The following is a 22,730-nucleotide window of genomic DNA, read 5'->3' on the forward strand; positions in this document are numbered from 1 at the left end:
GGAACAGCATTTCATTTGATAATAGCTTGAGTCAATCTAGCTCTCCTTGGCTTGGATGGGAGACAACTGCTTTGGGTTAGGTGTGTAGTCCAGCATGCTGGGCCTCTGAGGACTAAATTGGCATCAGAAGTAAGTGCACTAAAGGCCCTTAGGCACTTGTAAGAGAATGATGGGAGTAATGAGGGACTCTAGCCAAGGTACTTTGAAGAAGTGAAAAATCACTGGACGTTTCTGTTTGCGCCTTAAAGTGGTGTTGTTTATAGAGTGGCAAACAGAAGCTCATTAGCTCTACCAGGAGCTAAGGATGAAGAACCCATCACCGAGATGAGCACTGTCTTGCCCAGAGGTTTTCCATTTTATATCAGGTCAATTTAAAGCCGACTTTGCTTGGATTCATTTCCTCCATCATCTGACTTTGTCAGATTTTACCTGTATGCCACTTAAATGACTTAAAGATTAGCGAGATCATCATTGGAAAGTCCATGTGGTATGAAGGATATAAAGGAAAGAATGATTCTACAAATCAGGAGTCCCCACGCACAGAATCTCACAAAATGCTTTATATGTTGGAGGGATTTCACAGACCCTGAGTGTGGGCCCCTTGACAGTTTGGTGGCCAGGAAACGAAAAGGAAAAGGAACCTACTGCCTCATGCCATGTCTAAGGCACCATGTCTAAGGCTAGCTTTTCATATACTGTCTTAGTTCTCACAGTACTCCTAGCAGGCAGGGGCTGACAGCTGAGGACACTGAGGCTCAGAGGTAGAGGGACACTCACCTAGGTGGAAAGTGCCAGAGCCAAAATGCCTAAATGACGGCAAAGGCTTTGGTAGAAAACTTTGGAAGGCATGCACTAAAATGGAGACACGCAAAGATGTTTAGAGCAACAGTTTGGCTACTGGTGACAATGTAATATTTGTGTGTCTTAACGCTCATTGTGCATGACAATTTTTAATTAAAATTTTAATTATTGGGGGGTAGGGATGTGTGCCATGGGGCACTTGTGGAGGTTAGAGGAAAGCATGCATGACTCAGTTATCCTTCCATCTTGTGCATCCCACAGATCAAACTCAGGTCATTAAAAGCGCCTTCACCCACTGAGTCATTTTCCCAGCCCTGCATATAAGATTTTATAACGAAGAAATATCAAGTTTTATTTCAAAATATTATTCAGTTTTATACCATAGAAATTAGATAGCATTTAACTGTTTTGAGCATTTTCTTGTGTTGCTAACTACTTTTTAATTTTTAGCAATAGTATATTATTCATTTATATTACTGTTGTATAATTTATTGACAATTTCTCAGTTGTTGGCCATACAGATTTTCTGAGTGTTGATTTTTAAGGTAATAACCCATGAATACTTTTGTCTACAAACATTGTATACATGTCAAATTTTTTCTTTATGCTCTATTGCTAAGAGTCATATGTGAGCTCTTGCTTGGAAATATTTACCAATGACAGAAAAAAAGGGTAAAGATTTTGCTATTAAAGAATTTCTTTTATTAATGAGTTCAAATATTTATTAGCTACTTGTATTTTATTTTTAAATTTTTGTCTATGTTTTACAACTTTTTCTACTAGTATATCTAATTCTAATTGATTATTTAAACTCTCATACTCAAGGATATTAATAATTTCTCCTCATTAAGGAAAATAAAATGATGGTAAATAACAGTAACTGCATTGGGAACAGTGGGTTCTAAATAGGAAAATGCTGTTATTTCATTTACATTTTAAAATTATTTATTTATTTACTTATGTTGTGTGTGTGTGTGTGTGTATGTGTGTGTGCACATGCACGCACATGCACCCATGTAGAGGACAACTTGTCTGTTGTTTCCTTCTACACAGGAGTACAGCGTAACTTGTCAATGCCTTTATGTGCTGACCCATCTTTCAAGGTCTGATTTACATTTTTAAAGGCCATTCTTGGTGCTGTGGGAACTGACAGAAGAAGAGGAAAGATCCTGGGATACTAGTTGGGATGTTGCCACCAATGTTTGGACCAGAGATGGTGGTGGCTAGGGCTGGAGAGATGATTTGGTGGCTAAGAACACATACTACTCTTCTAGACGATCTGAGTTTGAATCCCAGCACCCACATCAGTTCTCTCAGAATCACCTGTAAATCTAGATCCAGGAGATCCAATGCTTCTGTGGCACCCACACTCATGTTCATATATATGCAGACAGACACAGACAGACAGACAGACAGACAGACAGACACACACACACACACACACACACACACACAATTAAAAATAAAAAAGAAACAAAGGGAAAAAAAAAGGAGATGATAGTGGCTCTATCTAAGACAGCCACGACAACGGAGAAGAATTGGTTAACTTGATGTATGTTGTAAAGTAAAATTGGCAGGGTTTGCTGATGGGCTTTGTGAGGCATGAAGGGGAAAGAAAAAATGCTGGAACAACCCCTAGCTGTTTGGCTTGAGTAAAGATGAGTGATGGTGTCATTTACTAATACTGAAGAAACTGGACAGGACTCGCTCAGGTCGGTCAGGCATTCCCATGCATACAGCCCACCTGCTCATTCACAGGGAAGTAGGAGGTATTAAAGCCATATGTCTCTGAGTGAGAATGCCAAGGAGAATGGGTACCAAGAAGTTAGGGAGTACTGAGACATGGTGTGTCTGGGCACTGAGCACTTAGTGTAATGTAAAAGTAACTTTTATTCGCCTGGCTCAATTGTTGTCTGGGAGGCTTACTGCCTCCTTCTGCTGGTCTAGGCTTACTCCTGGAAGGTTCTAGCCTCTGTACAATCTAACCTAGGTGCAGAATGTTTTCAGCCTCTGAGACTTACTACTTAATAAGCTCACCCTTACTTGTTCTTTCTGAGCTCTGGGCTGGCTGGTTCAAACTCTTCTCCCAGCTGATTTATTTAATCTGGCTTCTCTCTTGGCCCAGAATTGCTCTGCTTGGTCTCAAACTAATTCAGCAGTCTGTCATAATCTTCTGGTTTCTTCTCATTCTCTGGTTTGTTCTATCTTCACCTGGGTTCTCTCTCTGAAACCCATCTCTCTATTATCGGTCTAGTAAAAAACTGCCTCCTCTCTCTGTAAAACTGTCTCTCTTTTTCAAAAATATATTTTATGGGCTGGAGAGTTGGCTCAATGGTTATGAGCACTGTCTGCTCCTCCAAAGGTCCCGGGTTCAATTCCCAGCACCCACATGGCAGCTCACAACTGTCTGTAACTCCATGATCTGACACCCTCAACACCAATGCACATAAATTAAAATTAAATAAAAATATTTTTAAAAATTTAAAAATATATTTTATTAATTTATTCATATTACATCTAAATTGTTATCCCATCCCTTGTATCCTCTCATTCCTCCCTCCCTCATGCTTTCCCCCTACTCCCCTCCCCTATGACTGTGACTGAGGGGGACCTCCTCCCCCTGTATATGCTTATAGGGTATCCAGTCTCTTCTTAGTAGCCTGCTTTCCTTCCTCTGAGTGTCACCAGGCCTCCCCATCCAGGGGACATGGTCAAATATGGGGCACCAGACCAAACCAAATAACCCAATTGAGAAATGGGGCTAAGGACTAAACAGAGAATTCTCAACAGAGGAATATCAAATGGCTGAGAAACACTTAAAGAAATGTTCAATGTCTTTAATCATCAGGGAAATGCAAATCAAAATAACTCTGAGATTCCATCTTACACCCATCAGAATGGCTAAGATCAAATATTCAAGTGACACCACATGCTGGCGAGGATGTGGAGAGAAAGGAACACTCCTTCATTGCTGGTGGGAATGCAAACTAGTACAGCCACGTTGGAAATCTATCTGGCGCTATTTCAGAAAACTGGGAATAAGGCTTCCTCAAGACCCAGCTATTCCACTCCTTGGAATATACTCAGAAGATGCTCCAGCACACAACAAGGACATATGCTCAACCATGTTCATAGCAGCCTTATTCATAATAGCCAGAACCTGGAAACAGTAAAACTATCTCTTAAGTAGCTTCCCTTTCCTCTCTCTTCTCATGAGAGTTGGGCATATCCTATTCTGTCAAATCTTCTCTGATTTGGCACCTTTTCTGCCACTCAATTAGACATCACTTTCAAACATGGGTGCTTCCTTCCACAAACTAACTTTACCTCTATTTAGAATTAGAGTGATGTAACACCACACCTGGACCTAAGCTTTTCTTTACTTGATATTGGCCTTGAACTTAGATCTGTTTGCCTGCCTCCTGGATTTAAAGATGTGTTTGTATTCCAACTGGATCACACAGACCTAGAAGATCTTTGGATATAATCTTTTGCCAGGTGGCATCACATAGACCTAGAAGGCCTTTGGATGTAATCTCTTGCCAGAGCAGCCATGTTCTTAATATTCATCTACAGTGTAATAAGGAAGAATAATCAGCAAAGATGACCAAGGAGTGGCCAGTGAGTGAAGCGAGAACAAGGACTGCATAATGTCAGGAAAGTAAAGTACTCTGAAAAGGAGGCGGGTCAGCCTTGTTGGAACTGCAGGTAAAGTCCAATGGGGTGAGAACAGGGATGTGTTTGATTGGACAACTCAGAGTGATTGGCATTGTAGAGAAGAAGAGTTTGAACAAAAAGATGGATCCCAATACCAAACAAGGGAGACTAAGAAGACAATAGAAAGTGAAAGTGCATGATGGTAGTTCTGTTTCTCTGCAGAGAAATGCCCTCCTTTAACTACTCAGATATTTCTAAGCAATTACATAGATCAAGTTCACTTCCTATAATGTGTGGCACTGCCAGCATTTAGCTTCAATGCTGATTATTTTTAATTGGATGCCACTTCCTGTTACTCCCTTTTCCTCTGTTTGGTGGTTGTTGGATTATTGCCACTTCATTTATTTATTTACTGCATTTTATAACGGAGTGTTTTGCCTGCATTTACATCTGTGCATCAAGTACCCAAGAAGGTACTTGCATCTTGGTACCCAAGAAGGTCAGAAGAGGGCATCAGATTCCCTGGCACTGGAATTACCAATGGTTTGAACCACCATGTAGGTGCCGAGAACTGAACCCAGGTTCTCTGCAAGAGCAAAAAGTGCTTTTAACTGCTGAGCCATGTCTCCAGACCTCAATACCAAATTTTTTGAAGTAATACAATAAGAAGTAAAATGGTTATTTTTGGATGATGGAATTTTCCACTACATTGGACTGTGTATTTCCAGTGGCAAACACATTAAATCTACCAGATAAACAGTCTCACAATTTCAGGTCTTATTAGGTCAAGTGGAGCCAAATCATTTCTGCTTCTTTGCCCTGGGTCATTGTCATCATCATCTTTACTATCACGGAATTATTTTAGGCTTCTTTGGATTTTTAAATTAGCCTTTGTCTAGAAAATAACAGCCCTTTTTTTCTCCCTACACTTCCAGACTTTTCTAATTCCAAAGCTGGGGATTATTTAGTCAAACAGATTCACAACCTTCTAAATGTTTGATGATTGAATCTTTAGAACTATGGCCTCTCCTGAGGCGCAATTGCTGTTTCCCCTGATTTGCCTGGTCAGTTCCCAGTTTCACTGAAAAATACATTCCTAAATTCTAGTGAGGTTCAGAAATGTAGATAGTGTATGTGCCTGGGGTTGAATGGTAAATTATAAAAAGAGTATTCTCTCATTTTCTCACTGAATAGGAAATACGTATGTGTGTCTATTATTTAACCAAAAGTGGGAGAAACATTTTGCAGACATCTGAGCAGGTTAACAAATTGTATTTGTATATGTGTAACTAAAACAGTAATTTATCAGGTAGAAGGCAGATGGGGGAAATAAAATGCCAACCTGTGTCTACAGTGGGGCTCCGCCAATGATGAAGAGCTGTTTATTCAGGGCCAGCAACGTAAGAGCCACTGCAGCGCATGACTCCCCGCTTAGCTAGAAGACAAGAATAAATTATATGCTGTGCAAACAGCACCAGCATAAAAGCAGAACAGACTGTACTTCCCAGATTCCTGAAGAGCCTCACTCATTCCCTTGTTCGACTATTTTAAATATGAAACTCTTGACGTTACAACCCTTAGGCCAACAGGATGGGATCTGGCTTGCTTGGACAAATTCACTAGAGTCCACAGGGCATCAGTGCTGATCTCTGTTTGGGGTTACTGTAAAATGTATTTGATTTGGATAGTATGACAAAACGGTGTGTGTGTGTGTGTGTGTGTGTGTGTGTGTGTGTGTGTGTGTGTATGATTTTTTTAAATCAGCAGTTCATTTCATTTCGTGGACCTTGGTTTGGGGTCACCTGTAGAGGACTGTGGCAAACTTACCCAGAAGACCTAGACTGAGGAAAATGATAAAAACATGAGTTCTTGGATTTTGTCTCTAACCTATTAAGTAACAATCCCCAGGAAAGTAGTCAGAACGCACAGCCCAGGGAGGTTTTGGGATGAGGTCAGTATAAAGAATTAGGAGTTGGGGTACTATCTGTATAAGTCTCAGGAGAGCACCGAGAGTGCCAACAACTGGTTTGCAGGAAAATGTGTGGACCAATTCTTTGCTAATGCTGAGCTCTGTTGGTGGGGTGCCTCTGTAGGTGGGGTGCAAAGGCATATGGTGCCTCAGTGAGTCTGGGGTATGAGTAAAACTGTATTTCTAGCCAATGACCTGGTCTTACCAGACCTGCTGGACAAGATGCTGAAGGAGTCTGTGGAGCAAAGAAGAAGCCAAAGAGGTTTTGACATAGCCAACATTCTTGAATAGCGTCAGACCCACAAGCACAGCTTTGAGTAAGGCTTCTGAGTCTTAATATGCTCAGGTCTGAGTCAAATTAACCCATTCATGTCTGAGTGACACAAGGGGAGTGTTCAGTCCCTCATGCAAAAATTTATTTTGAAATTGTGCCTCCCATTTAGGAGTTGATGACTGTGTTGGGGGTTCATATACTTTAAAATATTTGGAAAGGAAAACTGTGAGTTTCCAGTTATTAATGATAGGTTGTAGATAAGTGTCTCTCCTGCTTGCTTTCAGGATCAGCTCTGCTTTTGATCTACAGTGGTGCAGAGTCCAACATCAAATTTCTTGATTAATCTTGTTATGCATAAGGGACAGCCTGATTCAAAGAATGCGTACTCTAAACTCATGTAGGTGAATTCATTCTCTAAAAGTATCTATGTTATGATTATCATGATGGCATTTGGATAGCGTGGGTGCTGGCAATGTACATTGTGGACCACATGTCTCCAAAGGTTCTTACATGTGAGCCTTACAAACTTCATTACCAAGTCAGCTCAATAGAGCCTTGGTATACATAAACAGTACATCCCGAGAGCTTTGTGATTCTCGTGTGTACTTCCTTGTAACCTCAAAGGGAAAGTGATCGAGCACAATCCATAATAAGAATTGCCGACATGAGAAGCCAGGCATTGTGGGTCATACCCTGAGTCCCAGCAGTCAGGAGGCAGAGGCAGGTAGAGGTCTGTGGGTTTGAAGCCAGCCTGGTGTGCATAGTGAGTTCTATGACATCGAGGGCTGTGAAGAGACAAAGAAACAAATGAAACTGGACAGCCACGCCTCACCGAACATGGAAGCACACACACATCAAGGTGGGTTTCGTAAACCTTACGAGTCCACTCAGCAGAACTGCAGAGCTTGTGCATTTAATGGTGACTGTGGCGACTGGTAAGCAGTCTGAAACAGCTATCATGCGCAAATATTAATGTGGCAACTGATCCATAACGATACATACCGATTCAGCTGTTCACAATGGTTATGAGGGGGTGGAATGGCAGTCACAGTTTCTGTGGCAAATAGTTCTATATGGCTCTAATACTGTTCTGCAACAAGCACAATTATAATTACTATTATAATAAAAATGCATAGAATTCTATAGATCCCTTGAGTGTACATCACAATGCTTTTTGCTGACAGCATGGTAAACTAGCAGTTAATTGATTACACATGATAAAGATTATGGGGATAGTGGCAGTGGTGGTGGTCATGGTGGTGACAGTGTGTGTACGTGTGTGTGTGTGTGTGTGTGTTTGTACTGTCATTCCTCAGTATCTTCAGGGGATTGGTTCTGAGAAGCCTCTTTGAATACCCAAATCTGTAGATATTGAAGCGTCTTCTGTAAAATGGCATTGAGTTTATGTCTAACCCATGTACATCCTCCTGTACTCACCAAGTCATCTCTAGATGACTGAAAAATACCTAAAACATGTGGATAGTGGTTGTGTTATTTAGGGAACAGAAACAAGAAAAAAGTCTGTATGTGTTTAGCACAGATGTATTTTTTTTGTAAACATATGTGATCTTATCAACTGTTGTTTGAATCCACAGATGTAGAACTCATTGATATAGTGGCTAGTTGTGCCTGCATCTGTGTGTGTGTGTGTGTGTGTGTGTGTGTGTGTGTGTGCGTGCGTGCGTGCACACACATGCTCCATGATAGGAAGTACAGCAGGGGTTGATTTTATTTATTTCTCTTCAGTTAGTTTACAAATATTTCTTGAGCAACATAGTATATGCCATATGTGAATGCCAGGAGTATCATACAGACTTCACTGTGCTTCTCTTTTTTATTTATTTATTTATTTATTTTTATTTTATATATGAGTGCTCTAACCTACAGGTCAGAAGAGGGCATCAGATTCTAGTATAGATGGTTGTGAGCCACCATGTGGTTGCTGGGAATTGAACTCAGGACCTCTGGAAGAGCAGCCATTGCTCTTATCCACTGAGCCATCTCTCCAGCCCAGTCACTGTGCTTCTTGAAAGAAAAGAGAGAGTTGTATGGACAAAGTTGCTGTTACTGAAACTGATACAGCTTGAAAAGTCAACACATTTTCTGTAGGTGACTGAGCCACATTCTGAGAATGCTGGAGTGGCTACTGCTTTCTCCACAGCTGCCAAATATAGCAAGGTACCCCAACATTACAACTGTTACAAAACTCTCTTGAACTTCTACAATGCAGTAATAACTTTTCAGGGGCTGGAACTACAGCTCAGTTGGCAGAGTGCTCTGCAACATACACAAATCCCAGCGTTCAACACGCCCCACCCACAGCTCCACATACATGAGACTATCTAAAAAAGAATTCCTCAGCCAATCCATCAAAGTTCATCTTTGGGAACTTTAGGTAGAAAATAACAATAACCATAGAAAACAAAATTGTAGGGTTATAGGGGTGGTTTAGCACAAGCCTGGCCATCTGAATTCAATCTCCAGAGCACACATGAAAGAGCTAGATGCACACATCTGTAATCCCAGAACCTCAGAGTAAGAAGAGATGTGGCCAGCCAGCCTGGAGTACCCAAAACAGCAACAGAAACAAGAGAGACTGGCCCAGCAAGGAAAGAAAGAACTGACTCCCAAGGGCTGTCTTCTGACATCTGCACAGACACATGGCACCTACACACACACACACACACACACACACACACACACACACACACGCACACACACATGCACACACACACTGCTGTATCAGTTACTTTTCTGTTGCTGTAATAAAATAGCATGATCAAAACAACTTATAGAAGAAAGGATTTATCATCTAGGGACAAATTGTGCAAATGTCTGAGCCTGTAAAGAACTTTCTCACTCAAACCAAGACAGGTACCAAAACAGAAAGCAATACTATAGATGAGGAGTATATCAGACACACCATGTACGAAGACCAGGGTCAGAATATGGACTTCACCATCCTTCCTGAAGGAAGAGAGACAATCATGCAGGCCCCTGGTATACAATTTTTTTGTAGTGACAGGTCGTGATTTGAGTCAACACATGTTCTTATATGGGTATTATAAATGGTGAGAGCTAGATGTGCTTTTCAAATATTTAATAAATATTTCATAAAAATGTATTCCTTGGGGATAGAGAGATGGACAGCAGTTAATAGCACTGGCTGCTTTTTTAGAGGGGGCCTGGGTTCAATTCCCAGCATCCACACGGCAACTCACAACTGTCTATAACTCCAGTTCCAGAGGACTTGACACCCTCACGCAGACATACATTCAGGCAAACACCAATGCACATGAAGCAAAAATAAATAAAATTTCTTTTAAAATGTGTTCCTTGTCTAAAGAATTGATAGTAATGGTGGAGACATCTTTTTTTTTTTTTTCTTGATTTGTAAAAGCAAATCAGTATTTTACGCCAGAACATGGAAGTTTCCAAAATTTCTCACAGCATTTATTTCACTTGCTTCTGGTGATAAATATCTGTCCTAAATACATCACAGGCCTGAGCTGACTTGCGGCCGAATGTCTGAAGCAGGCACTTTGACACTAATCTCATATGCCTGCTGTTTCAGGACTGTCTGTTTCACAGTAACATCACCAGTGATTTGAAAGCCTTCACAGACAAGTTCGGTTTTGATGTCCTCATCCTCATCGCAAGCTACACGTCAGAGGAGCAGCAGAGACAGCAGATCGCCGTGTATTCCCAGAACCTGGAGCTGTGCAGCCAGGTGAGCCTCGCTCTCCTCTGTCACACTGTTTATAAACTTCTGGGATTAAGGGCATTGTGGTAAGAGAAATGGACTGGCACATCATAAGAAACAGGCCCAAGAGATAGAGCCATGACACTGGGGTATACCACACACTGTCTCATTTTAGAAAGGCTATCTTAGTCCATTTTGTGTGGCTTGGAAAATAGTACAGTCTGGGTACTTTAGAAAGAATAGAGATTTGTTCATTTATTTCGCTCACACTTCTAGATATCCAAAAGTATGGCTCTGTCTTGTGCACTGCTGTGGGGTTTAGGGACAAGTGACCTGATGCTTTAGCAACCACAGTCTACAGGTGCTCAGATTCTTGCTAGGTAATCAGTCAGACCTGGAAAGGTGATGGCTAAGCCTTTTAACACAATGCCAAAGAGGGAAGAGAAGAAAGAAGGAGGAGGGGAAGAGGACAAAAGAGAAGAAGAAAGAAGGAAAAGAAAGAAGAAGGAGGAGGAGACAGAAGGAAGGAGAAGTCGTCGTCACTGGGTGTATGTGCCAAGTTAGTTATTGTACTTACTAACTAGCATTGAGGTAGAAATAGATATGGATAGAATGATTGGTTAATGTGCACCTCACTAGTGAGTCAAAGTCCTTGGCTATCATAGGTGACACAGGCAAAGGCTCCATCCCCATTCCGTTCTCTCCTGCAGCTCCCTTCTGTCCTCTGACAGCTTGACAGCTCCATTTGCCTCCCTCACATTAACACAACTGTATTTACTCTGCAATTCTCTCTCAAATTCAGAGAAGAACGTGATGCCCCTGCCACAGGTGCATTTGCATCCCCTCCTCTGGCCCACGTACCTGTGTGTGTCTAATCACCAGCAGTGTTTTTCCAGTGCGAACGCACTATGCATTTGGATTCAAAGGTGCACTAAGCTACTTTTCTTGTCATAGTGACAGGACACGTGACAGAAGCAGCTAAGTAGGGGAAAGATTTGTTTTGGCTCACATTTCAGAGATATTGTCCATCATGGCAGAGAGGGCATGGCAGCTGGCACAAGGGGGAGCCTGTGGCATGGCTCGTCACACCCACTGTGGTGGATCCAGAAGCGTAAGGCTGCTTAAGAAGCAGAGCTGCCCTCAGCCTCTAAGGCTGACCCTACCTACAGGCTGGAGTCTACCAGCTACGGTCCATGTCTAAGAAGTTTCATGGCTTCTCCACAACAACACTGACAGCTGGGGACCAAGGATACAAATGCACGAACCTACAGGGGAATACTTTACAGCCAAACCAGAACAAAGGGGAGCTTTTATCTTGTTTTGCTTCATGACTTCCTAGAGACAAGAGATAAATTGTCCAAGCCTCCATTGTTATAATTTTCAAGTCCCTTTTGGAGCAGACCCCTTTTCAAACCCAATTTGAGCATAAGCTTATTTAAGCAGGTGGGGTGATCAAAAGCCCTGGAGTCCACAGTTTGCTTTCTCTCCTCACCCGACTAGCAGGGTCCAAAGACAGCTTCTCTAAATACCTGGTATTCCAGAGGGGGCAGGCTCTGCATCAACGGGCCTCCGCTTTGTCTTGTGGTCACTGGGTAAAGAATCCACCTCTGCAGCCTAATTGCTGTGTGTTCCCACAAACTCAAAGAACTACTGTGAGAATAAAAGCGCCTGTGGCTGCGACACACTTGTGACTGTGCTGCTCACTCGGTGAACACCTCTGTTATTACTGTCAAGGCCATTTCTATAGCTTGTGTGGCTATAGACACCATCATTTTTAACCTCGGTTAACCCTGTAGTTCCTTTTCAAAAGCTCAGCATGGCAAAGCACTCCTGATGTCCCCTAAATGTCTGAGTGCTGCAGCCCAGGCCTGGCCTGGCACTGGCTGTCTGGTTCACTGTCCCTCTTTCTCCCAGGTGCTTTTGTCTGTTCATATTTCCATGTCTGCTCCCCAGAACAAGACAGAAGAGAAGGGGCCTGAGTGTCATGAGGAAGCTCACCCTGTGGCCCCTACACCCCTCTTCCATCTTTTCATGTCTTGACATTCTATCCGGGCTAGGCCAGGTCTGGCTTCCTCTCTTATGCCAACACTTCGTCAGCACCCAGGGGTTGTGCAAACTCGAATTTCACACCTGTTGGAAGAAGATCCTGTGTGACACCTAGAAAAGGCTTTCAGTAGTTTTAAACATCTTTCCACATCACTTCCAGAACCAGTGAAATGGAGCAGCTGACCAATCTAAACTCGAAGTTAAAGGAGCAGTTTGACGGAGCCGGAGAAAGAGCTGCGGGCAGACTAAGCTGAGTGCAGCAGAGCCTAGATCTCAGTTATTTGTGGCTTTCTTTGTAGGCGTATGGACACAGTTTGATTTTTATACTAAGGAAAATAGCAGGCTTATAGATACAGCTTAGTCAGTAGAATACTTGCCCAGCCTGTACGAAACTCTGGGTTCAATCACAGGTACTGCATCAGCCTGGCACAGTGGCCAACACTTCTTATAGACCCAGAAATGAAGAGGCAGAAGCAGTGTATTATGCTTCTGTTGCTCTGATGAAGCTCCAAGGCTACATACGTAAGAAAGAGCTTACGTTGGTTTATGGTTCCGGGGGCAGGGGGTGGTGAGAGTCCATAATGACAGAACAGCATAGCATCCAGCAGCAGGCGTGGCAGCAGCCGGATCAGGAATCTTACAGTTCATATTCTTGATCATGAAGCAGATACAAAGAACTGGAAGTGACACAAGGCTTTTAAGCCCAAATCAGGTACTTCTTCCTGCAAGGCTGTACCACCCACACCTCCCCAAATAGCACCACTGCCTCTCCAGGCGGTCAGATACCCAAGACTAGGGTATATTGGGGGATTCGCATTCAAACCACCACAGGCAAGAATCTCAAAAGTTCAAGGCTGTCCACAGTGATATAGTGAGTTGGAGACCAGCTTGAGTTATGTGAGACACTGTCTCGGGATAAAGACAAAAGGCAAAGGCAGTGGAGAGGAGGGATTGGGGAGTTGGCTGAGCTGGTAAAGTACTTGCCCCACAAAAGGCTGGGCATGCTCCAGCTTATAATCCTGGCCCTGAGGAAACAGAGAGGAGTATACCTGAGGACTGCTAGCTAGCCAGGCTAGCCTAATTGGTGGGCTCTGAGGCAGGGAGAGATCCCATATCAAAGCAGGTGGAAAGCATTTCTGAGAGTGACCCTGAAGTTGTCCTCGGGCCTACTAAGGAAAGCATACATATGGGCATGTATACACACACACACACACATGCGCACGCACACACACACACACACACACACACACACACACACACAAATAAATAAATAAATAAATAGATAGATTGCTTAAAAGCCACCATTCCCAAGCCCTAGATGTGGTTCCATTTGCATGTCTTATATGCCAGTCTCGTCTGATCAGCTTTTCTGACTTTATCCCACCAGGGCCACATGTAACCTCCAGGCCATACATACCCACAATGCTCATCCTGTGCCCAGGTCCAGTCCAATAACTGTGTCTCTCACCCCTCATTAAAGAAACTTCTCTTTGCAACAGAAAGAGACCATTAGAGAAAGCCACAACTTGTCAAAATGCAGAACTGATGGTGGGGTGCCCATCACCAATGGATAAATCTATGTCACAACCCCTACACCTAAGGTTCAGGGGACATTGTGAAACAGGGGAGAGGGGGTTGTGAGAAGATTGCAAGAGCCAAAGGGCCAGAATGTCTGCTGTGAGAATGTCTTCTGTATGTGACAGGGAAGCTCCACCCAAGCAATCTCAGCAATGCAGTTGCCAGACTGTGACACAGCTGACATGCATGGGAGAAAGAAAGCCCACAAGACTCCACACCCAGATGAAGAGATATAGGCAATACATGACTGCTGAGAGAGAGAGAATCAGTGACTCAGTTAGGGTACCTATTACTGTGATGAAACACCATGACCAAAAAGCAAGTTGGGGGTGGAGGTGGGAGAAAGGGTTTATTTGGCTTATACTTCCATGTCACCATTCATTGTTGAAGGAAGTCAGGACAGAAACTCAAGCAGAGAAGGAACCTGGAGGCAGGAGCTGATGCAGAGGCCATGGAGGAGTGCTGCTTACCGTGGTGCTCATCATAGCTTCCTCAGCTTGCTTCCTTATAGACCCCAGGAGCACCAGCACAGGGATGGCCCCACCCACAAAGAACTGGATCCTCCTCCATCAATCACTAATTTTTAAAATGCCTTACAGCATTTTTATGGAGGCATTTTTCTCGATTGACGTTACCATTTTTAAGATACCTCTAGCTTGTATCAAGTTGACATAAAGCTGTCCAGGATGATGTCTTTCTCAGAGACGAGCCCCCTAATTAATTATCTAACACCAAGTGATCATCCCTAAAACCATATACATTTGAGAAACATGAAATGGATTCAACAAGTTAGATTTATATATCTGTGTATATGTATGTATATATATTATATATGTATTTATGATAATAATCCATTTAAAAGGCCGTGAATTTGAGAGAGAGAGAGAGTTGGGTGGGGACATGAAAGAAGTTGGAGAGAGGAGAAGGTGGAAAATGAAGTAAATATAGGATACATATATGAAAATACACAAACATTTAGAGACAAGTTAAGAAAGACAAAATGCAAGGGCTATCTGCACACTCACACAAACCCTTGCGCCTCCCAACAGATTTGCTGTGAGCTGGAAGAAAGTCAGAACCCTTGCCTGGAACTGGAGCCCTTTGAATGTGGCTGTGATGAGATCCTCGTATACCAGCAGGAAGACCCTTCTGTGACCTGTGACCAGGTGTTTCTTCTTGTCAAGGAGGTCATCAATAGGAGGTGTGCGGAGATGGGCTCTAACAGCCGCACATCCTCCACAGAAGCTGTGGCAGGCAGTGCCCCCCTGTCCCAGGGCTCCTCCGGAATTATGGAATTGTATGGTTCTGACATAGAGCCACAGCCCAGCTCTGTGAATTTCATAGAAAACCCTCCAGAGCTCAGTGATTCCAACCAAGCTCAGGCGGACGTCAACATAGACCTTGTTAGCCCCGACAGTGGGTTGGCCACCATCAGGAGCAGCCGTTCATCCAAGGAGAGTTCGGTGTTCCTCAGTGATGACAGTCCAGTGGGAGAGGGTGCTGGGCCTCACCACAGCCTTCTCCCAGGGTTTGATTCCTACAGCCCTATTCCTGAAGGGGTAGTTGCCGAGGAGCACGCACGTTCTGGGGAACACGGGGAACACTTTGACCTCTTCAACTTTGACCCAGCGCCCATTGCTTCTGAGCAGTCGCAGCCATCTTCCCACTCTGCAGACTACTCACCAGAAGATGACTTCTCCAACAGTGACTCATCAGAAGGAAACCTCTCTGCTGGGCCTAAAGGACTTGCTGAGATGGGGGTCAACATGTCCAATTACTCTTCCAGTTCGCTTTTGTCAGAGGCTGGTAAAGACAGCCTTGTAGAATTTGATGAAGAGTTTGTCCAGAGACAAGAAAGCTCAGGAGGTAACCCTGAAAGAAAATTAAGCCTGACATGTTTTGTGGGAGATGAACCTGCTTCCCCTGAAAGGCTGAAGAATATTGGAAAGAGGATCCCACCACCACCTATGAATAGCTTTGTTGAGATTTCACCATCAACTGAAGAGCCGGCCCCACTCTGTCCAGAAGAGATCACCCAAAATACAATTGACACGGTGCATCTGGGGCCACCTCAGACCCGTGCCCGATGCAGGAGCTGGTGGGGTGGCTTGGAAATTGACTCTGAAAATATTGTAGATGCCTGGAGCTCCAGTGAACAAGAATCCACCTTCCAGAATCCTGAGCCTTGGCAAGACCATAAGCCTGGGCCAGTTGAGAAGAGAACCTCAGACTCCACATTCCAACCAAAGAGTCTTAGATTCCCAAAGTCAGATCCCTGGGAATTGGAATTTGATCAGCCTGAACTGGGCAGCAAAGATACCCAGGACCAGAAGGAGGAAAGTTTGGGGTGCCAGCACCCACCCACAGAGGGGCCAAGTCTGACAAACGCCTCTCCTCAAGAGACAAACCACCTGATAGAGGACTTTGCTGCTTTGTGGCATTCAGGTCACTCACCAACAACAATGCCTGAGCCTTGGGGAAATCCCACGGATGCTGGTGAAGCAGCCGTTATGGTGTCCTTCCCCGCCTGGGGTGCATTTGATAAAGAAAGTAATGCTGACACCTTAAAAAATACTTGGAATCTTCATCCCACTAACAATGAGATGCCTTCTATGCAGGACTCAAGTGAGTGGGCTATGGCCCAAAGTGGGTTTTCTTACCCTGCAGCAGACCTACTGGACCTTCCCCAGCCTGAGGTAAATACAGACACAGCTCCAGAAATCTGGGGCAAGAAGAGCAATGGCTCCAAGGACAATATTCTTACATCTGGAAATTCCAGTTCTGATTTGGGTCAAACATGGAATAATTCTAAGCTACCAGGGGAAGGCCAGAATGGCTTGGTGGGTCCTAAAGCCAGAGGGACGGTGTATGAAAAGGAAGGTTCCTGGAACCTCTTTGAAGAGAGTGTTAAGAAAAGAGGATCTGATGTGTTAGCTCCTTGGGAAGATTCTTTCTTGTCATATAAATGCTCTGATTATAGCACATCCAACATAGGAGAAGATTCGGTCCCATCTCCCTTAGACACCAACTACTCCACCTCTGACTCTTACACATCACCAACATATGCTGGAGAGGAAAAAGAAGTGGAAAACAAGCCATTTGCTAAAGAGAATGGTTTTGAGACAGAAGATACTGACTTCCCTGCAGAAGGGGTTGAAGTTCTTGCAACATCACCACAGCGGCCCCAGAGAAATCGAATCGGTTCTGGCCCTGGGAATCTAGACATGTGGGCATCACCTCACGCAGAGGGCAACCCTGAAGGAAATGACGCACATCACCCAGATAAAGATTTACTCACGATGGCGCACGCAGAAGATAAGAATATGTCCATGGAGGACGATGTGGGGGAAAGCAGTCCATCCAGTTATGACGACCCTAGCATGATGCAGCTGTACAACGAGGCAAACCGGCAGCTCACCCTTCTACACAGCAACACCAACTCCCGCCAGACAGCCCCTGACAGCCTCGACACATGGAACCGAGTGATTCTGGAGGACACGCAGTCCACCGCGACCATCTCAGACATGGATAATGACTTGGATTGGGATGACTGCAGCGGGGGTGTGGCGATCGGCGGGGCCGGTCAGGAAGATTATGTAACTGCAAACACTGAACCTGAAACCCGCTTCTCAGTGAAGCAGCTGGAACCATGGGGCACAGAACATCAGGAAGCAAATCAGGTGGACTGGGACCTCCCTGCTTCTGCGGAGCCCACGGGGGACACTGGTCCCACTGAATACCACATCCTGAATGAGAAAAGCGGGCAGTTAATTGCAAACAGTATTTGGGATTCTGTCATGAGAGATAAAGATATGCCATCATTCAGAATACCAAACCCACCCAATACTGCAGATATGGAGCAAAGCCCTTGGCCTTCTGAAAGTCCCAGGCTCTCAGTAAATGGTAAGAACAGCCACATGTCAGAAGCCACAGGGTTTGGTGAGCCGGTAGCACTTACATCTCATCCTGACAACCAGGACACATGGATAGAGTCCCAAGGTGACACAGCATCCTCGGTGGCCAGGCTGGAGAGTCCAGAACATTCTGCACAGTCAGATCCATGGGCTGGTTATATTTACGGAGAGAGTGAGAGTGAGACTGAAGGCCTGGCAGCCTCTGGCTGTGTGCATCTTGACAAGGAGGCAGAAGTGGGCTCTGGGGTGGATGGTGCCTCACTGGTTTCCGGAAAAGAGCCCTTTGACCAGGAACTCTCTTATTCAGTTGCACTTGAACACAAAGAAATCTGCAACTCGTCTGGCAAGATCAGATCTCTTTCAGTCACCTCCAGTCCCCAGACTGAGGAACAGGAGGAAGCTTTAGATGTGGAAAAGGAGCCTGCCAGTCTCTTTGCTGTGCAAACAGAGACGTCCGCAAGTGACTTTCAGACAAAAGAGGCCCGTGAAGAATCTCCTGTGGGTCACAGAAATTCAGGCGAAGCCAGCCCAACTTTGGGTAGGATTAATCTGATGAAAAACATGCCTATATCTGAAACGGGACTTGAGAGAACTGAAGACTGTAGCCTTCTCGAGCCAGAAAGAGCAAATGAAAAACTATTTTATGAATCTTCTCAAAACTTTGGCGCTTGGGATGGCCCCATGGATAGCGATGTGTGGGATAGTCACATAAGTTACGAGGCATCTACGAATCCTACAGGTGAGAGCACTGAGAACGGGTCTCTACAAGCCCTTTCGCCAGGAAGTTATGACAGAGACAGCCTCTCTAGTGGGGGTTCTCATTCAAGTGCATCGAGTCCTGACCTAAATGATTCTTCAGTTTCTTTGTCCTCTTGGACCCATGAACCCAGCTCTGAACATCAGAAAGGGGATCCAGACAACAGGAGCAAACAGATGCACCAAGAATCAGAACCCTTTAGCACTGAAGCCCAGGCAGGGATGCTTGCTGAAATAAAGGACTTTGCAAAAACCAGAAAGGATGGCTTTGCAAAGATGTCTGATCATGAGGAGGACCTTACATTTCCCAAGACTCCAAGTGATTCCATCATTGGTGAGTCCTCACCTCCTTCATCCAGCCTTGGGACAGAGAAATATTTAAAACATTCTTCCACGTGTCAGGAAGGAAAGCTAATGACTAGCCGTCAAGAGGGAAGTGAACCTGACTTTCCAGAAGCTGTGCAGCCAGAGGATACCAGGATCATGTCCACGAGCTCCGCTTCTGGCGAGGACAGTGGCGGTGATGAAGAGTTGCTAGAGACGGAAATCCATTTGGCCACAGGCCAAGCCACTCAGAGGGAACCTAAGGCTCACGATCCATCATGTGAACCTGAGTTCTTGGCCGCAGAGCATCGCACGTCTGAGTTTTCTGTCTTTGTACATGCTTCAGAGCCAATAGAGAAAGAGAACAAGCCAGAATCATTCTGTGAAAGCCAGCAAAGCAGCCCCGGTCCCTGGATTGTGTCGCCACTCGTGCAGACTGACGCCTGGGACACATCTATGGAGAAGGAGGCCGGAGCTGCGGAAACAGGGAATATGGGACATGGCATGTGGCAGATGTCTCCAGGAACTGAACGTAAGGATGGAGACCCCGATAAACTAGAAATGCTTGGTTTCTCTGCTGACAGCAGTGAGTGGTGGAACACTCCTGCGCAGGAAGAGAGACCAACTGCTAATGCATCTGTAGAGTCATCCACCTCAGATGGTGAGGTAGAGACGACTTCTCCAGTATTCCAGAATGCAGGGCCGTGGGGCGTGCCCACTCGGAGCGATCACAAACCTGTGGACACAGGCAGTACTAATCCTTTCAGTGGTGAACTAAAGTCACCCTTTCTGGATAGCAATGGGGAAAAGTCACAGGAGAAACTTTGGAACATTCAACCGAGGCAGCTAGATTCAGGCGCCACTCAGTTTAGCCAGCTTGTAATATTGGACCAAATTCAAGGCAAAGACTCTCGCCAGCAAACAGCCATGTCTTCTCATACTGGCGACCTCCCTCCTGAAACTCCCACTCAAGAGCAGTGTCAGGAATCTCAGCTGTCCATCTGGGACCATGCAGGGCCAGCATTTACTTGCAGAGATAAAAATGACTGTGTCAGCACCGGGGTTTCACCCACCGAGTGCCAACAAGAGCACTGGTGGGAACAAGACAACTCATATTTCAGCCATGTGGCACTCCCAAGCACTGCCACAGAAAATCTCCCTGTGGCCAGTGTTCCCACACAATTGCTGAAGAAGTCAGGCTCCGAATGGGATAGGCCCAGCCGTTGTGAGCCCCGGCATAACTTTGTTCCCGATATTTTACATGGCAACTTCAAAGACGGTGGGCAACCGGCCTCAGCTTCACCAGATCTGTGGGTGGATGTCAGGCAACCTGTCACTTTTAAAGCAGAGGCAGAGAACCCTGATATCTTGACTCACTGTGACCATGACAACAGTTCTCAGGCCTCCAGCAGCCCCGACGTGTGTCACGATTCTGAAGGAAGGCAAGAGGTGGAGAAACACAGTGGCGTTTACATGGGACCTGAAATGGAACCAAAGATGGCTGCTGAACCTACTCAGGCATCTAGGCAGGAGTGTCTTGCATACAATCCGGAACTCCATTCTGAACATGCAATGCCACTGCCTCCACTCAACAGTCAGACAGATACAAACAGCTCAACTGAGCCCATCACTTCAAAACGTTCCCCAGAACCTTCTGATATGCATGGAGATATCAATTCACGTTTAACAACCTTAGAGGAAGGCACCAACCCAGAAGAGGAAGCAGTGGGTCAGATGACCCCAGGCACTGGGAGTGCAGACACTGGCACTTCTGAAACTCCCCAGGAGGTCAGTGCAGAAGGCAACAGCTCTTGGGCGTCCGAGGACCTTTGTCCTGAAAGTCAGACAGGCACTAGAGCCTCGCTTGACTGTGAGCAACCGTTTGCTTCCGAGAACGCTGCTGTGCTTACCGACATCTTGCTAGCCTCAGACACCTGCCTGGATGTAAGCGAAGCTGCCTTTGACCACAGTTTCAGTGACGCCTCGGGCCTCAACACTTCCACAGGCACTATAGATGATATGAGTAAGTTAACTCTTTCAGAAGGCCACCCCGAAACGCCAGTTGATGGAGATCCAGGGAAGCAGGATGTCTGTTCGTCTGAAGCTTCCTGGGGTGATTTTGAATATGATGTAATGGGCCAGAATATCGACGAAGATCTTATGAAAGAGCCTGAACATTTCCTCTATGGTGCTGATCTTATGTTGGAGGAGAGCACACCGAGGCAGTCCCTGGCACCGTACACACCCCCCTTTGATTTGTCCTACCTCACAGAACCTACAGGTGGCGCTGAAACAGCACTGGAAGCTGGGTCTCCAGATGATGCATCTCTGGGGAGTGAGGCAGCGGAGATGTTGCTTTCTGCTCTTCCTGATCAAAGGCAGGAAAATCAGACCGAGACCAACAGCAGACAGCCCAGACAGCGGATGACTGTTTTGCATATTCATGAAGACCCTGAGTCTCTTTCTTCACCTGTAGGAGGAACAGGTTCCAACATAGAGTCATCGCCATCGAACATTGACTGGGAAATAGAAACAGATAATTCAGATTCACCAGCAGGTGGCGATATAAGACCACCAAATGGTAAGCAATCCTGCCCCCCCCCCTCTACTCCAACACACACACACACACACACACACACACACACACACACATACACACTCCACCCTAAAGGACCAAGTGTTAATTAAATTAGTGCATTTTAAAAAGCATTACTACCAATGCAGGCAGAAAAAGTATGTCTAATTCTGTCTAGCCAGCTTCAGTATACATAAATGTAATGACTATATTGTGAAACCTCTCTGTGCATAAGAAAATTAAACAGGTCCACAGAATGAAAATAGTTATTAGCTTGTCTCTTCTTAGGTGCTTGTTTGCAAAGATCACAGATCATATAATGTGCTAATTCACCTGTTTATTCTTACCTTTGTATTCTAGGCAAGGAGATACTGGAGTTAGAAGAAGAGAAAGTAACTCCTACCAAAGGGCCTCAGCAGACAAAATTAGAATACCAGGAAGATAAGCAGGCAGAAAAGGGCAAAGACCATCAAGCACTAGCTGTGGATTACATACTTGTAAGCCATGAAAAGGATTCGCCATTGAAAGCAGAGGACTGGGAAGCCGAAGAAAATGGCCCTGAAATAGAACAATTAGGTTCCAGGGAGACAGGGCTCCCAGAAACGCAGTTAGCAGCTGTCTCAGACACGTGTCAGCCTGAGCCTTTAAATGATGTCAAAGTTCATTCTGCAGAGAACATGTCTTCCAGCCACAAGACGGCATCTCTTCTTGAAAACCCTGCCCAAGATCAGAGCTGGATGGTCTTGGACCACAGTGAGGTAGGTGACCCATCTGCAGAAGCCAGGAACTTGGGGCCTGGGTCTCCTGGAAAAACTGCGGAGCTGTTCTGGAGTCTCAGCTTAGATAAGGCTCCCCGGCCGCAGGTTCTGGGAGGAAATAAGCCTATAGACTCTTTAGCACTAGAGGAAGTTCCTGGTTTGAGCTGCCAATCAAGGAAGAGCAAGAGACAAGGTCAAACTGGTCTAGATGCAGTTCCAACACAAGCCACCACCCGGGACAATGAATGGGAGATGCTTTCACCGCAGCTGTCCAAGAAAAACAGGATCCCTCCACAGGAAACAGAAGTGGAGACAGAGTTCCTTGAGCCTGGACCCAGAAAGCCAAGACCGGATGGGTAAGCAAAACACTTGATT

At 45.1% G+C, this 22,730-nt stretch overlaps 1 protein-coding gene across 1 annotated transcript in view; it reads left to right on the forward strand.

Moving 5' to 3' along the window:
• Prune2 (prune homolog 2 with BCH domain) overlaps positions 1-22,730 on the forward strand; it is a 271,505-nt gene that overhangs the window by 159,050 nt on the left and 89,725 nt on the right. Inside the window, exons 7-9 of the mRNA XM_051146213.1 lie at positions 10,276-10,431; positions 15,078-21,603; positions 21,958-22,711. Of these exons, the coding sequence (XP_051002170.1) occupies positions 10,276-10,431; positions 15,078-21,603; positions 21,958-22,711 (7,436 nt within the window). The remainder of the gene's footprint in view (positions 1-10,275; positions 10,432-15,077; positions 21,604-21,957; positions 22,712-22,730) is intronic.

The sequence above is a fragment of the Acomys russatus genome, chromosome 5 (genome assembly GCF_903995435.1).
Source record: "Acomys russatus chromosome 5, mAcoRus1.1, whole genome shotgun sequence".
In the NCBI taxonomy this organism is placed as follows: domain Eukaryota; kingdom Metazoa; phylum Chordata; class Mammalia; order Rodentia; family Muridae; genus Acomys; species Acomys russatus.